Genomic DNA, 16,162 nt, shown 5'->3' with positions numbered 1-16,162 from the left:
TTGTTCCCGAGAATAATTTTAAGCGTTATAGAAATTTATTTTCAAGTACACACACACACACACACATATATCACACACACACACACACATATATATATATTTTAATAGATTGGTTAAAACTGGTAACTTTATATATGCGCCTTGTAAATGAAATTCTAAAAATGAATTTATGATATTCTAGTATCAATTTTGTGCAATGAGAATGCATTGTTTTATCTGATTATTTGAGTTTATGTTATGGCTAAGGATGGGAAAAATCATGAGTTGTGTTATTTTTAGCGTTTAGATGTCCTAGCCTCATTTATGAAATAATAATGATTGAATATTATTATAATTCATAATTTAACTTTCGAATGTGAATATTATTTCATTATTTATGAAATTTTACTGAAAAATTTACAAAATAATTCTCATCAAGAGAGAAAAGGGTCGTACATATCATACATTTTTAGAAATCCTTGTATATTCACTACACACAATGCAATAACCTTTGCCGTGTAGAAAAATCACACACAGGATGAAATTTATTAATGCAAACATCGTTAATATTTAAATTATCTCAAGAAAGTTTAGTTTTATCGTATGATGATAAGACAATTAATCCTAATACTTTACACAACAAAATCTTAATTTAGAAATAAAGTAAATATCATTAAAATTTTAATATCTTTTGTAGTTACGAGTTAACACCGAGACGGGTAGGGCATTTACCCGGACACAGCGATGTTACGGGCGCAAAATGCAAAATTTTCAAGGACATAAATAGATTTTATATATTCTGAAATTTGTATTTTCGTTGACAATTTTGCGGACACGAGATACGGAAAATAATTGTGTAAATAAATTAATATTTCTATAAATAAATAAATAATAATTACTGTTATTTTGGAATAGTTTGTCTCGGGAGCATAAAATCCTAGTTACAATACTAAATAGGATTATAGGAATGTATGGTTACTGTTCTTACACACAAGAAAAACTTCAGTGGCGCGTTATCTTATGGGCAAAAAGGGAAATTTCTCGGATCCCCACCAACAGGGAGCCCAAACCAATCTTTTATAAGAAAATTTTCTCCGAAAAAAACATTAACTGGTCGCTGGAAACATTAACTGATTCACAAATATTTATTTATACATTTATTATGAATTGTATAAAAATTAGTTGATTTGTAAACAATATGAGAATAAATAATACACGAATTCGAATATTTAAATTTGAAACTGGAGAGGCTTTATTTATTTATTTGCTCATTAGGCATAATTCTTATATATTTTGTAAAATTAAAGAATAATAGTAATAAAATTTTCATGCGTAAACAATTTACTGGAAATAATTAGTGTATTTTTTAAGATAAAATATTCTATCAGGGAAAAAGGCAAAAGTGTATTGGATAGTATTTTAACAATTAGAAAATTTACTGTAAGAAGAAGGTAACAGTAATTAAAGAATGTTAAAATATACATAATAAGAATACGATGAGAATGTTACAAAACACATACACAAAATGTATACAGAAACATGTAAATAATTAAAGAACATGTTTGAAAATTGAATAATTCTCTACACTTAAGTATAGGCAATTATTCAATTTTGTTCAATTATTCAAAATTCCGAATGAAAAAAGGACTGTTGTATTATACGAAAAAGAAAATTTAACTTTTTTATTTCTTAACACATTTTAATGAAAAATATTTTTGCATACTTGAATTTTTTTTTAAATGTTTCTTTAAAGTGACGTTTAATAATGAATTTTTCGAGTTGTAGAAAATTAAAATCCAAAGTTTATTTATTTATTTATTTATTTTATTAATTTTAACGCTAAATCTATATTATCATCAAAAAATTAAACGTCGTTTATAATTACAATTTAAATACGAAAATTTAGAATGTTTTATCCAATTAAATATCAATAATACATTTAAATCATAAAATCATTAAAAATAAAAATAGATTCTTTACGAGGTTTTTATGTAGAACACAAAGTAATGATTATAAATAAGAACATTTTTTTTAAATAGTAGCATTTAAAAATAAATATTATTCTCCAATTATCCATTTACATTTTTAAAATCCAATTATAGAATCAAATGATGGAATTCTCATATTAAACTATAACCTCAATAAATTTAGTAATTTAATATCTCGTCCTCTTTAATTATTTTATTGATTCTGTGTAACAACCATTTACTTTAATAAAACAACGGATAAATTATTTCAATTTTTTAAAATTGTTTTGTAATTAATTTTATTTGGAATAACGAAGAGTAAAGAAGTCTGAAAATTGAGACGAATAAGTTGTCTGATGGGTTAGAAAATAAATTCCTCGTCTACGTTATTCAATGGCATCTAACCAGATTATGTAATTTAGAATTATATCATTATTTTAAATATAAAAAAAGAAATTAAATACGGGCGTTTAAGTGAATTTCACGTCTTCATCTTCCTTAATTTGAAATGGTCACTACACTGAGTTAACACTTCGTTAACATTTAACAAAACTTCTAGAATAAAATATTTAATTAATTTATGTATGAGTATAAAATTTATAAATGTATACTCATTAAATATCGTACAGGCGCCATTTTTTGTGTGTTTTGTATAATAGGGAAAAACTAAATTCACTTAAAAGTAATTTATATTTTTCCCTCCTTCTTCGTTTTTCTTCTTGATTTTCGAAACTCGTATAATTAGAAAAATTTTCTTTATTGACACTAATCGAAGTTAATTCTAAGATATATTCAAATATTAATTGGAAATTTATATTTCTTTCCTTTTTCCATTAAAATTAAATGGTTTTCGAGTAATATTTTTATGCCAGAATCTAATACTTTGTTAAAATACATTTAAGAAAAGATGCCTTTCAATTCTTACAAAAAGCTTTCGAGTACAATATTTTTTATGTTTTTTTTTTATTAAATAAAAATCAGTATTTTACTCGCTTTCATTAATTTTATTATGTAACAAAATAAAAAAAAATCTAAAACAAATCTGAAACAAAATATTTGTTTTCGATTTTTGTTGCTGTTTATAATCTGTTTATTTCAAATTATTTCTCTGCTAATGAAAACTTTTTAATTAATACCGTGATGTAGTTATACAATACTTAAAACAGTAAAGCAAGAATTTGATTTTTAACCCTTCGGAACTACTTTAGTATCAAATTTTATTGTAATTCGTACGCTTTGAGATTGCTAAATTCATTAGAATACGATAAAATCAAGAATAAAAGAAATAAAAACGAGTATTAAATTAAAATATATGCTCTCCACCTCAAATTAGTAGTGGCTTGCCCCTGTACATCATACTTTTCCTTTAACAATAGAGTCGTGCCGGTCATCTATCGAACACCTTTCGGGGAAAAATTTTTGAATTGAAATAACGTAACTTTCAGTTTGTATTGGGAATTCGTATATAGATAATCGGGGCCTCCTGCCTATAGGATTTCAATGTCTAGTCTCGGATTTCATCTATCTAGCTCGAGATTAAGGAAAGACGAACAGACGTACGGACGGACGACAGTAGGAATTTATAGGTCTACAATTTTTTCAAATTGCTGTCCAACAATTGTTACTTTTACTTATGTCTTCTTTAATTTATACTGAATTATTCAAGAAAAAGAATGTCTTCATGATAATATTTAATAAATAAAAGCATAATTATTAAGTTAGTCAAATAAATCATTTAACCACTTCTTTTACTGTTTAAAAGAATAAATATTGAATTAATTTTCTTAAAAAGAATTATATCAATTAAGCAAAAAATATAAATGAATTTTCGCTAGGAAGTTAGTTTTTCTAACTTATATTTTAACGGAATAGCTCAGTTTTCAATTCAAAACAGGACCTTTTTTTTATTTACATTTTGGAAAATCCTTTTTAAAAACAAAGGATTTATTATTATTTCCATCTTACTTCGTTTCCAATTGTCTTTATTTAAATAAGAAAATATTTCAGTTATAAATAAACGTAAGTTTTAAATAAATATTGATTTTGGATAAAGGCAAAGACATTATTTATTCTCTTTACATTGTAAACGTCACTTGACAAATTTCAGAATAAAGGGAATAATTCATTTCGGAATTTAAAATACCACTTCCTTTACAACGTTATGTATACGTTTTCTTCTTAACTCTCACACTTATGATTAATTTATAGAGTAAATTAAGATACAATGGAGTGACTTTTAGAACAAACAAAAATAAAATTACCTTGTTTTTTTTATCTCGATAAATGTTTCAAAAGGATAACATAAGGCTATTAAATTTGTATATGAGACCAGAAACTTTTATGTCGAGATTTATTGCAATTAAATCATTCTTAAATGCAAGAAACATTCGTGCAAATTTGTAATTTAAATATTTTAATATAGTAAAACCTGTGTAAACTGGACAATACCGAATATTTATTACAATTTGGCAGGTTTCCGTTTTGAACAGGTTCTTTTTCGAGGTAGAAAATAGCACCATTTCGAAGAATTTTTCCTGTTTAGGCAGGTTTCGGATTCCGTTTTTGACAGGTTTTACTGTGTATTTAAATATTAGTTTTCATGTAAAATCTTCTGAAAAAACGATTTATATGAGTAAATTAGTTATAAATGCCCAAAATATGCATGAAAAATAAAGAATATTTACATTAAAATTGCTCATAATGTCGGATTTATGTATTCAATGAGAGATTATATCTCATTAGAAACATACATACGTCTTCAGATCTATTGTTAGATCTACATAAGCTTATAAATTCGTCATTGGTTATAAGTTCGAAGGTCGTCTATTTATGATTATTATTCGGATTTCACAATAATGACTTTCATTCTTTAGAAATTCTACATAATTATTTTGTTTATTCATTAAATATTCAGGAAGCGATGTAAAAATACGAAATGAATAAGATATTTCGAAAATATTAATAATAAAAGTTATATAAAAATTGATATTATAATATTTTGCTTCCTTAAAATTCTATTTTTTTAATTAACGGAATATGAAACTTAAAGGAAAATGTACCGTACATTCGGGTTTTATTTTTATTCCCATTTTAATTACATTAAAGATGTAATCAGCAAACCACCTGTTTTAAATTCGCTGAGCGATGCTTCGGTATTTGAAGATTGCTGGAAATATTCTCGATCAGGTTTATTTTAGTCGAGGATTTTTAAAAGATAATAAAACTCTTAAGGAATATCTGGATGGAATAAGAACTGCTTTGGCTGGTATATTGAATTAGAAGACGACAGGAAGAGATAAGTAATTAGAGCTATCTTTTAATAGAAAGTTCCCATCCTTATCTTAACGCTTCCCCAACGATCCCAATTATAGCGATTTCTTCCACTAGATTAAAAAGAAAGAAAAAGATTGAAATGTTGAACACGTTATTAACTAAGTGAGAATTAGGAAAAAGTTTATTGATAATCGATCGAATTTAAGATAGAATTTCTGTTAAGTCGATTTATCCAAGCAATTTTTAAAGTTGGTTGTTGTTTACTTTTTCACTCCATAAATATTTAATTTTGTATTTAAAATATTAGAAATTACTTTGAATTTTGCAATTGTCCAATCGTAAAATGTCTAATTTTATTAAATAAAGACAGTGAACGGATCCACAAGTTGTTAAGGGCTTCTGTTGAAGTTCCTTGTATGTTTAATTGAAATGTTTTCACAAGTTAAAAAGAAAAAAACGGTTCTATTTTTGAATTACATTCCTATAGGCCCGTAGATAATGATGCGGCGAGTGACAAAATTCCTTTTTTTTAATGTAGGGAAGATAGATCTGTACGATTATTTTGATTAATTATAATTTTATATACAAATACAGATCATATTTTTGCGTGAAAAAAAGTTAATATGGCTTTTTCCTCTTACAAGAATGGAAAGAACTCTGAGGAAAAAAAAAACATCAAAATTTTTCTCACGTTGGCCATTTAAAAAATAAAAAAATAAATTTGGCACCGCAATTAAACGTGATTTACTTTTATTGGAAGAATTTTTTTATAGCAATTAAACACTGGATGTGGTATATTGTTGAATATTTCCTTCTGTGTTTTAGCAGTGTTTTTAGATAACCACCCGTAGCTACGATAACGAGAATTGATTCCGATCGCCTACGCTACTTACAACTTTATTTATTATAATTTTAACAAGTAAAAATTCTACATGTATGTCGCTGAAATTCGAAATTATGAAACGGTTTCCTTCACAGGGATTTAACTTTCAAACCATTGGAATTATCTGTAAATAACGAATTAATACAAATAGAAGTGGGTTTCGTCCACCAGATGATATCCGACGATGAAAGAAGACTTATTTATTTAAGGTGTCTGTTTAAAAACCAGATGAATCCTGTCTGAATGAATTTCCGCCGAGACAATCCTTCCTCAGAAATGAAAACTAAAACATTTAACATCTGCCTTATTATTTTGTTTTTCGATCCGTCTCTTCTAATTTTTCTAATTATAAATCTTGAATTATCAATGATTGATATTCCGAAAGAAAATATGATACTTAATAAATCATAAAATAAACGTTTACATAGGCTGTACAGCACGTTTTAAATCAATACTTAAACGTATTTTCAAGTTAAATGTATTAAAATATGGCATTAAAAAGTCTGTTTTCTATAAAAGGAAACTTTTTTAAAAATTAATTGAGACGAATTTAATTTAATTAGCCAAGTTGAGTTACTAAATAAATCATTAAAAATGGCTTCCACCGAATAAACACTTCATAATCTTTTATCACTATAATTTTCTTGAGCAATTATTAAAATTGATTGCTCTAGAATTAAAAGTATTCTTCTCTAATTTTACTTACAGAGAATTCAATTTTGTGTCATATCATAAGAGCTTAGAATATCGAGAACTTATTAATTTCGATAATTAATAGGATATTATAATTAGAAACGAACTCGATTAAGTTTAATTTAGTGGTTTAGTACGGTTTGACCAATACGATTTTCACAGAATTTGATTTCGGTTCGATCTGTTTCTAATATTACAAACTAAATATAACGGTTTAGAATTGACGTCAAGTATGGTGTACAGTACAACTGTACGTAGCCTATTGAAGCTCGATAATAACTTGGCCAATTCAGGATGCAGTAAGTTATCTGGCTTCAAGTGTTAAATAGACAGCTTATCTATTTTCTCGTCACAACAATTAAGCTTAACGAGTTTCTCTGATCGATCTCTCTCTTTACAAAAGAAACGAATGTGATTGGTCTGATCATCATCTTGTCAACCTTGTGTCTCGTTAGGATTATCGGTTCGTTAAGCCTAGTTTACTACAGATACAGCTTTTCGGCTGCTCGACTAAGCCTAGGACCCAATTTTTATTTCGGGATCGTTCCTAACACGAGAGTAATCAGTCGAACCCCCCTCGGTGATGAAATATTCCCCGCGTGCTACGGGGTCCATCCTAATTAGCTCCCTCTGGCTTCGGATACACAAAGTACCGCGTTTAACAGGCTATGGGCCTATTTTTTTTTATTTTTTTTACTTTTTAAATAAGTGCTTCCTGTTGTTTTACTGTTATTCGATATTTAGTAAATTTCTGCAACATTTACTTTCGAATTAAAAAATGGAAAAATACTCTTCTTTAATCGTTACGTGTTACGTAATCTGATACGGTATTAAAAACTAAAAGTGATCTTTTTTATTGCTATAATATAAGCATTTTTTGAATTCAATTATATTTATAGTCATTCTAGACGTTAATGAGTGTTTTATAATCGTTAATGTCTACAACATTTATTGATATAACGAAAAAAATACACTGTAAAAGCGCCTAATAAAGTAAGGCACATGTTAAAGAGTGTTCCTCATCTTTGGCATATCTTTGATTGTTTATGGGTTTATGTGGCTTGTATTGTATATTTATAAAAGAATATAAGTAAAAAAGGTCGATTTTTTTCTTTAAATTTGACAGTAGGCCTAATCTTTCGACTTTATTCGCTTTTAGCCAATAGTTAAGCGAAGCTCTCTTTGACGTTTGTACGTCAGTTAACTCTTCCGAAACAGTTTAACCGATTTAAATCATTTTTTGCATACAAATAGAATCCGTTTCGTTCTACGTCATGACGCAAACTGCATTTTAAAATTCGATTCGTGACCGGAGATATACAACGTCAAAGTTCACAATGTTAAATCTACGGGCGATATGTCCGGCCCACTGGGGCAGAACAGTTATTTGTTTTCGTTAATATTTTATTCGAGATTAAAATTCGGTGCGTTAAACAAATTATTTTAATATCGATCCGTGTTTGCAAGTAAATTAATAAAATAATTTGTATCGTATAATTTTTCTAACATCATTTTTCAGTTATGACAAGTAAGAAGTTGCTATATATTACATTATAATGAGAATAAATTAGATACGGTTTATTGTTTAAATCTTTCGCAGTTAATTTTATAATCACGATTTTAATGCACTTCGAACGTAGAATTATAACTAAGCAATAGTAAAATCGCTTAGTTTTTTTTTTTTTTTAATTTATGGCAATAATATTTTTAAAATGAAGTTTAAAGACCAAATATATATGTATTGAATGGGTAATTACGGTAATTATTTTAAACGATGAAGGCGTATTGTTTCGAGAATAATAGAGAAACGAGTATTTAACTGGTTTGCACACAAAAATAATTTTCGAGAAAATAAATGTTGTACACGGTTCACACTTAATTTGTGGTCGCTTTATATTCTCTGTCTGCTTTTTTCGTCTCGTGGGTTGGTTTGACCTTTGACCCTGGAAGTTCTCTGCTCGAAAATTTATTGATGTCGGGAACTAATAGCGAAGATAAACAAATAAAAAACACTCCGGAATCCATTTAGAAACATACTTGGCTTATCAGGTGGGAATGTAATGTATTATGAGACTTACAGAATTAAGAAGTGATTCCAGATAATATCGAAATGGTTTAAATACTCCTGGGAATATTTCTATAATTGACAATAAATTTTGTTAGCGTCGAATTTCGTACGTTTTAATTACATTAAAATTTTCAGCATAAATCTTTATATATTAATTAAATATTTTAAATGACTTTTACTAACTCAGATCTGTTGTATTTCATTATTAAGATAATATAACCATTAAAATTACGCTTAATGCATTTACAGATAAATTTGCAAGATATAAGCAACGAGAAACGCTTAGTTTTTATGTAATTTATTATTTAAGGAATAACTTAATTAAATATTGTCGTTCCAAAATTTGTTTGATGTCTTTTCGTAGGGTTTATTTACAAAACTTTACCTAAACAAATTAAACTTCTCAAAATAAATAGCCCGAATGTATAACATTAAAGATCGCTGCCATATTTTCACTAATTGTAATAAAATTTCAATTGGCGATTGTAATAACTTAACTATTCAGTAAGAATAATATATCTTTGATCGTTTATACGGATGTAGAATAAGAAATTAAAATAAGCGTCATGCCTTATAAACGAGTTCGCATGGTAAGCCATTACAGTAATTTAAATGCTGTATTTTTTATTATATATGTCTAAAACTTTTTCAAAAAGAAAATGTTAACAGGCTACTTAAGAAATTAGTCTGTATTCATTAATAAATAAATATTTAAACGGAGACCAGTACCTCCTCCAGTCAATTACATAATAAAAGTCTTTAATCACTTCAAATAATAAAAAAAATTTACAGTAATATTCTAATAGCAGTTGGTATATAATCGCCATTAATTTATACGAAATTTAATCATATTCGTGTATTTTTAAATTTAATTAAGGAATATTTAACTATTCGCTGATATTCTCGTAGAAAACGTATGGTACAGTAATCGATAGTACAACCCCGTTAAGTGGTATAACACGTATTAGAGAAGTTACAAAATTATTGGACTGCAATTTGAAAAAATTGTAGACCTATAAATTCCCATGTCGTCCGTCTGTCTGTCTTTCCTTAAACTCGAGAACAGAATTAGATAGATGAAAGACGAGACAAGATATGGAAAGCGTAAGGGCAAAAGGCCCCTATTAATTATATAAGAACTTCCGACACAAACCAGAAGTTACGTTATTTCAATTAAAAGTTTTCCCCCGAAAGGTGACCGGCACGACTCTGTTGTTAAAGGAAAAGTATGATGTACAGGCGCAAGCCACTACTAATTTGAGGTGGAGAGCATATATTTTAAATTAAATAAACTTAAAAATAACATAATTAAAATTTGAGGACCGGCATTGTGACGATGTCACAATAAATAATTGCTTATTTTTCGTTAAATTACTTTTATTTACAATTAAAAATTTAATGTTGAGAAACTGAAGCTTATAGCAAGTCTTACTTATGATCCTACTTTTCAATTTTAAAATTTTGATGCAATTGTTTAAGCTTTATAATATTAATAATAAATATGCTGTATTATTATTATTTTTACAAATGGCATGCTTAATGTTAGTGCAGATTTATATTCATAACATTATAATAAATTATCTTGAAGAACTTCTTCGAAGTCAAGATTCTTTCAGAGTCAATATTAATTTATTTAATTTTTTATTTAAAATTTTATAATAAAAAAAGGATAAACTTTTATAGAATTTAACACATTACTAAATAAAGTAAAAATCTGTAAATGAAATTGTTAAAAAACTGTTTCTAAAATAAATTAGTCGAAATATAATTTGAACAATTTATAAGATTTATGGTTCCAGTAGGCCTCTCTGTTAGGAAAAAAATGAATTTTTTTTAGATTAAAAAATTAGATAAAGTTCTTTCTCATATTATAGGTATTTTTTGATATTTAAATTTAAATTCTTCTGAAAATAATTTAGAAGAAAAACCAAATTAATATCTATATTTATGCTACTGATAATTGAAATTTAAGTTAACATTTGTTTCTGTGCTAAAAAAGTAAGGAAACAATTTGACAAAAACGTAGCAGATAAATGGAAATAAAGGTTATTTCTTATAAAAATTATTGTTTATTTTACTACAGAGAGCATAAAGAAATTTCAAATTTTACTTATGAGTAGCGCATAATTATCTACAACACACTAAATCACCTTAAGATGCTAGAGACGAATTTGGGAGTGGCCATCAAACGTGCTTTTCATATTTATCAATTTACTTAAAAAATACATAAATTGTATCCAAATAATTTTACATAAGTTAATTATCTTGTGTAATAAACCTAATCTAAATTAAATAGATTTTTATTTTTTTAATACGTGGAATTTATTATTCATTAATAATTTATTCTATTTTAAAAATATTTAACGACTTCTATGAATAAGATAATTATAAATAATACTTAGTCACTTCGCGAGGACGTCGTATTATTTCTTGTGTGAAACAATAATAGTTAAAATGGCGTCATACGTACGAACAGTTAATTGTTGTATATAGCCTATATATATATAAGTACAGTATATAAAACTAGATAATCTCCATCTCTAGGTTGCTTAGCAACGAAACGAAAGTCGCGTGTGATCTTGTGGTGTACGTGACCCACCTAACAAGTTTCCATCAGATAAAGTTCTTTCTCATACGATAGATACTTTTGATACTTAAAAAGCGCTTTTAATTATACCCGAACGTTTCGGGTTTTCAAAGGTAACGAGTCTTTGTAAACTTGAAAAGAATACAATAGAACGATTCATTTTTTCGGAAAGGGAAGAGGAGGGGAGGAAAAAAACGATTCAGTTCACTCGTTTCGTCGGAGATCCATTATTAATAATCCAAGTTCGGGCAGTATCTAGTTTGGGTTGAACACTAAAATTGGAAATTAGAAAGCAAAATTACATATTGGAGACACGCAACTCCCCTTAGCCGTTAGGGATCTATGCGGTAGGTCAATGTATGTTGAAAGCTCACTAAAAATAGTATTTTTTGCAAGGGAAAATTTGTAGTTTTAAGAAGATTAAGTACTACCACTCTTGTGTTTTTATAGAAGCAGCAGGAAAATTGGTATTCTCACCTATAGTTAGTTCTCATATTTGCTGATGAACGAATTTGCTTGTCAGGTCTCGTCTCGAAACCGAGGGCCCTGATTTCCTCGTTAACGAGAACCCAGCTAACTTTCGTTGACAGTAGATGATTGTCTGCCCTCCCACGACCCCTCTCTTCTAATCACGTGTGAACGTGAGAAATCGCTGAAGATCAGGATGTAGTTCTCTTCGCTTGGATTCCAGCATGATCCAATTTTTAATGCCATTTTCCTCCTTTTGAAATAAAATTTAATAGTCAGTAATTACGTATAAACCCGTTTCCAAAAAAATTTTTTTGACTTTTTTTTACGTGAATGCAAATATTACAGGGCGCTGTCGTTTATAATAGTAAAAGTCCATACTCTTCTTCACTCTTTATATCGCATTATATATATATACCATTAAATTTCTTCGATATTTAAAGATGCTATCACATAATTTGAACATAAAACCACCCTATCAGTTTACATCTAAATAACATAGTTCGAAAGCTAAATATCGTTTCCGTCCCCCTGTTTGATCTAATCTAAGCTTACCATTAAAAACTCCTGCAGGTATAATTAATTAAATTCTATAGATACAAATTCTTCAAACCGGAAACAAACGGTTCTTCCTTAAACCGCCTATTTTAAGCTTAGGAGATACATATCGGAATTTTAGCCCAAACCACGCGTATTCCTTTTTCATTACGGGATTTATTATCAAGAAACGTGACATACTCGCCTCTCCATATGCTGTAAAAACTTTACGTCACGTTTACGTTCCCCAAGGACACTGGAAGAGAGATAAGTAATGTTGACCTATAATTCGTTCGACTATCGGTAGTGGTAACTAATCTAAAAAATAAAAATAGTGGGCCTACATCATCCCGCCTAACATATGTTTTATATTAGGCCACGCATTGAAATTTTGAAGATTTCCTTAATTATAACCCTAATGAATTATGTATGGATTCGGACGGACGGGATTTAAGTTTAAGCGAATGAATATAAAAATCTTTTAGTTAATTAATTGGTGATTCAAATTTATTTATCGATTTTTACTAAAGAATAATTGGGCGAGAGAATTATTTTTTAAAAAAATAATGAATTCAGATTGTCGTATCGTTAAAACTGCGCTTGTTATCTAATTTATCTAATCATAAATTATAAACAGAAAGTTCTTTGTAGAGATACTTGATCAACTACTTATATTGTTGATGGTTAAATAATCGTATCGTGCTTTATACCAAAATTACTTTTATAATATAATTTTGTGTGGAGACTGCCTTTATATGAGAAGGATGGAGATTTTTATCTCGTTTAGTCCTTCGAAATGTGATTAAATTCTCTATAACAATTACTATATAATCGAATTTTCTCGTTAAATATGGTTATTGTTACGAAAATACACACATACGAGCTCGCGCGCGCGCGCGCACACACATACACGTGTGTTATCTTTTGTTTATCGGGAAAAATGAATTACGCTCTCACCTGGAAATAGTTTACTTAGTAAAAATTACAGCCGAAACTTCGCCCTGTGTAGAAATAAATAAATTGTGGATAAAAACTCGGAGCCTCTTTTATACAAAAGTCGGACTGGCGGTGTCTATTTTTGGACACGGCCCTTACAGTCGGATATCGGTTTGTAAGCAGAATCGCATCTGCGACGATAAAAAGTCGCCGTGGTCGTAAGTAGCGTGGCTCGACCCGTTTCTAAAATAAGTGTTTTATCGGCATGTTCGGTCATTTTCTTTGCGAAAGCGTCGGATCCACAGCGGTGTTTCTCGTTCTCGCCGGCGACAAACCTGTTTTCTTACGACAGTCGACTAAGCGATTGTCGACCACCTACCGACGGTTGTTGGCTCGTGCCACGTGGTACCGGTGTCACGTGACCGGTATTTCCTTCCCTCCATCCCGTGCACGGTTGTTGCCTTGATCTGAAGTCAGTATTGGCCATGCTTCAGCCAGATAGAGCAGGCAGTCTCCACTGTCCTTCGGCCGGCCTGCCGGTCGTGGGCTTAACTTACCGTCCCGTCACCAAGTATGTTTACAGTCTTCTTTTTCTTTTGGCTTTTAAGGGTGCACTTCAAGAACTGAAGATCTACAGTAACCCAGCCGTCGCCGAGGTGTACTGCAGTGAAAACTTTCAGGTAGGCAATTTTTTTATTTTCTTCCCCCCTGTTGTAGCAAGTAAATTAAACACGCATCTGTCATCGAATTCACCGTTTAATTCTTAGAACTGATTTATAAATGAACGATCAAAGAACAAATTTATTTCCCTACGCAGACGAGTAAATATTTATATGCATCTTTATATTTTTTATAACTTAAAATTATAGCTTAAGAGTAACAGATAAGATCAGAACCATTTATTGAGGCACGGAAAATGATGATTTTAAATTCGAATTTAAGTGTTTTACAAGAATTTAAACAGCCGTTTACTTACTTGGCTTTGTCAGAATGAGCGTATATCATTGCTAGACGCATTTATAAATGAAAAATGCAGATGTGATTCTTAGAAGAGTACATTGTGGGCAGACTGGATGATTTGGGACATGTGTGTCAGCGAGGAGTAACAGCGTCAAACTTGCAGATGACAATAACGGAGAGTAGTAACTTCGTTAATCTTTCCCCGCCTTGAAAAGATCAGGAAACTTTTAAAAGAGTGTCCAAAGTATTGAAGATAAGTTTCGAGTTTTCGACAAAGCATTAATTATTTCGATAATATCAGATTTATTTCGTGTTATTTCCATGTCAGGACATCACTATAGTGGGAGTAACCCGAGATAGACTGTTTCTGATTTAAAGTTAGCGAGACACACCCTGAAGCCCGGAGAGTATTATGACCAATGTCTGCTTTTGGGTGTTTACATGTTGAGATAGAATTTACACTGCTAATTGTATTAAAAGAAAGAATTTTGGCGGTTCTTCAAAGTTCGTATTCCCTACATTAGTAAGTTAGCCTAGGTCTAGGATTTTTAACACAACGATACGGGCCTAGTTCGAATCGTCTAATACTTTGATATTTACTTACATACGTAAAAACTAGAACGGAGAGAAAGCTAATTAAATTACCGTTAAATGAGCTCTTAGTGTGTTTGTGTGTGTGTTTTCCATTCGGATGAACAGTTGTAAGTGCAATGTGCCAGCTCTCGCTATTCGATGCTCCCCTGTCACGTGACATTGCCCGTTGAAGTTACGAGGTCAGGATCAGAATCTAATTAAAGGATTGTAACTTTACACTCCATAGTTTCTTGTCTGTGCCGAGAGAAAAAGTTGTTTTTCTTCTTAACACAAATCGGAAGACGATTTACGAGATAGCGATTATTCTATTCGATATTAAAATATGTAGGGCCTATTTTCGCATGTGAATAATATTGTTTTACTTGTCATAGACAATTAGCTAGGGAGAAATGTCTGTTAATAACCCATTATTATCTTTCTCCTCTTATCCACTTATCCAATTGCGGTCAAACTAATAAGACGTTAATTATCAACTTCCATTCATTTTTCGCACTTTTTCTACAATTAATCAGATTTTTTTTTTTTAAATAGAAATTTCGAAATGCAACAATAATAAAAATGCCCTGACGTATAATTTAGACATTACAACAGACGTGAAAGAAACATTAAATTATAGAGAATCTACGCCAAGAAACTCCATTCCTTCCGAACTGATTAAAGATGAATGGCAAATTTTCCGAATTAATCGATACAAATCTCCTTTTTTTATGTTAAAATTTTAAAAAAATTTAGCTTTTAAGTTATAATTTTAAGAAATTTACCAAGAATAATCGTTTTTTTAACCGAATATCTTTGAATTTCTGTGCGTTTTTCTTATAAAGATTTTATAATCTCGATATTTTAAACTATCGAACAGCCGTGATACATACAATTTTAATATGCTCTTTGACGAATAAAGGTATTTTTTTATTTATGTATCACACTGCATAAAACTCCGATATAAATTCGTAAGGGGGAGGTCGTCGACCTCGAAACTTGAATTATTATTATTATTATTATTATTATTTTTACGATCTAAAATCGTTTTACTCGCCTTTATGCCGATCACGAATCCATTGAATGATTATCGTGATCTTTAGAATATTTTTCTCGAAATGACTTGTCGAATTTCTCAAAATATATTCTTTGCTTTATTATACAGCATGGATTATAGATTAATGGTCTGTACGGCTGTCAGGTTATTTAATATTCATTCTTATTTCATGTCACCCTTCCAT

General features: G+C 29.4%; 1 protein-coding gene and 1 long non-coding RNA gene across 5 annotated transcripts in view; one reads left to right on the top strand and one right to left on the bottom strand.

Annotated features, from left to right (window-relative positions):
* Positions 1 to 16,162, top strand: part of Mp (Multiplexin) — a 169,777-nt gene that overhangs the window by 83,545 nt on the left and 70,070 nt on the right. For all 4 annotated transcript variants that reach the window (XM_067280310.1, XM_067280247.1, XM_067280176.1 and 1 more), the window contains one exon: positions 14,000 to 14,071. In XM_067280310.1, coding sequence (XP_067136411.1) covers positions 14,000 to 14,071 — 72 coding nt within the window. The remainder of the gene's footprint in view (positions 1 to 13,999; positions 14,072 to 16,162) is intronic.
* On the bottom strand, positions 12,660 to 13,832 carry LOC136983654 (uncharacterized). The gene is made up of 2 exons (XR_010882076.1): positions 13,413 to 13,832; positions 12,660 to 12,773 (listed from the first exon to the last, which is right to left on the bottom strand). It is a non-coding gene; the product is annotated as an uncharacterized lncRNA (long non-coding RNA).

Source organism: Centruroides vittatus, unplaced genomic scaffold (assembly GCF_030686945.1).
Source record: "Centruroides vittatus isolate TY-2023 unplaced genomic scaffold, ASM3068694v2 contig_1012, whole genome shotgun sequence".
NCBI lineage: Eukaryota > Metazoa > Arthropoda > Arachnida > Scorpiones > Buthidae > Centruroides > Centruroides vittatus.
This window is presented reverse-complemented; position numbering and strand designations above follow the sequence as displayed.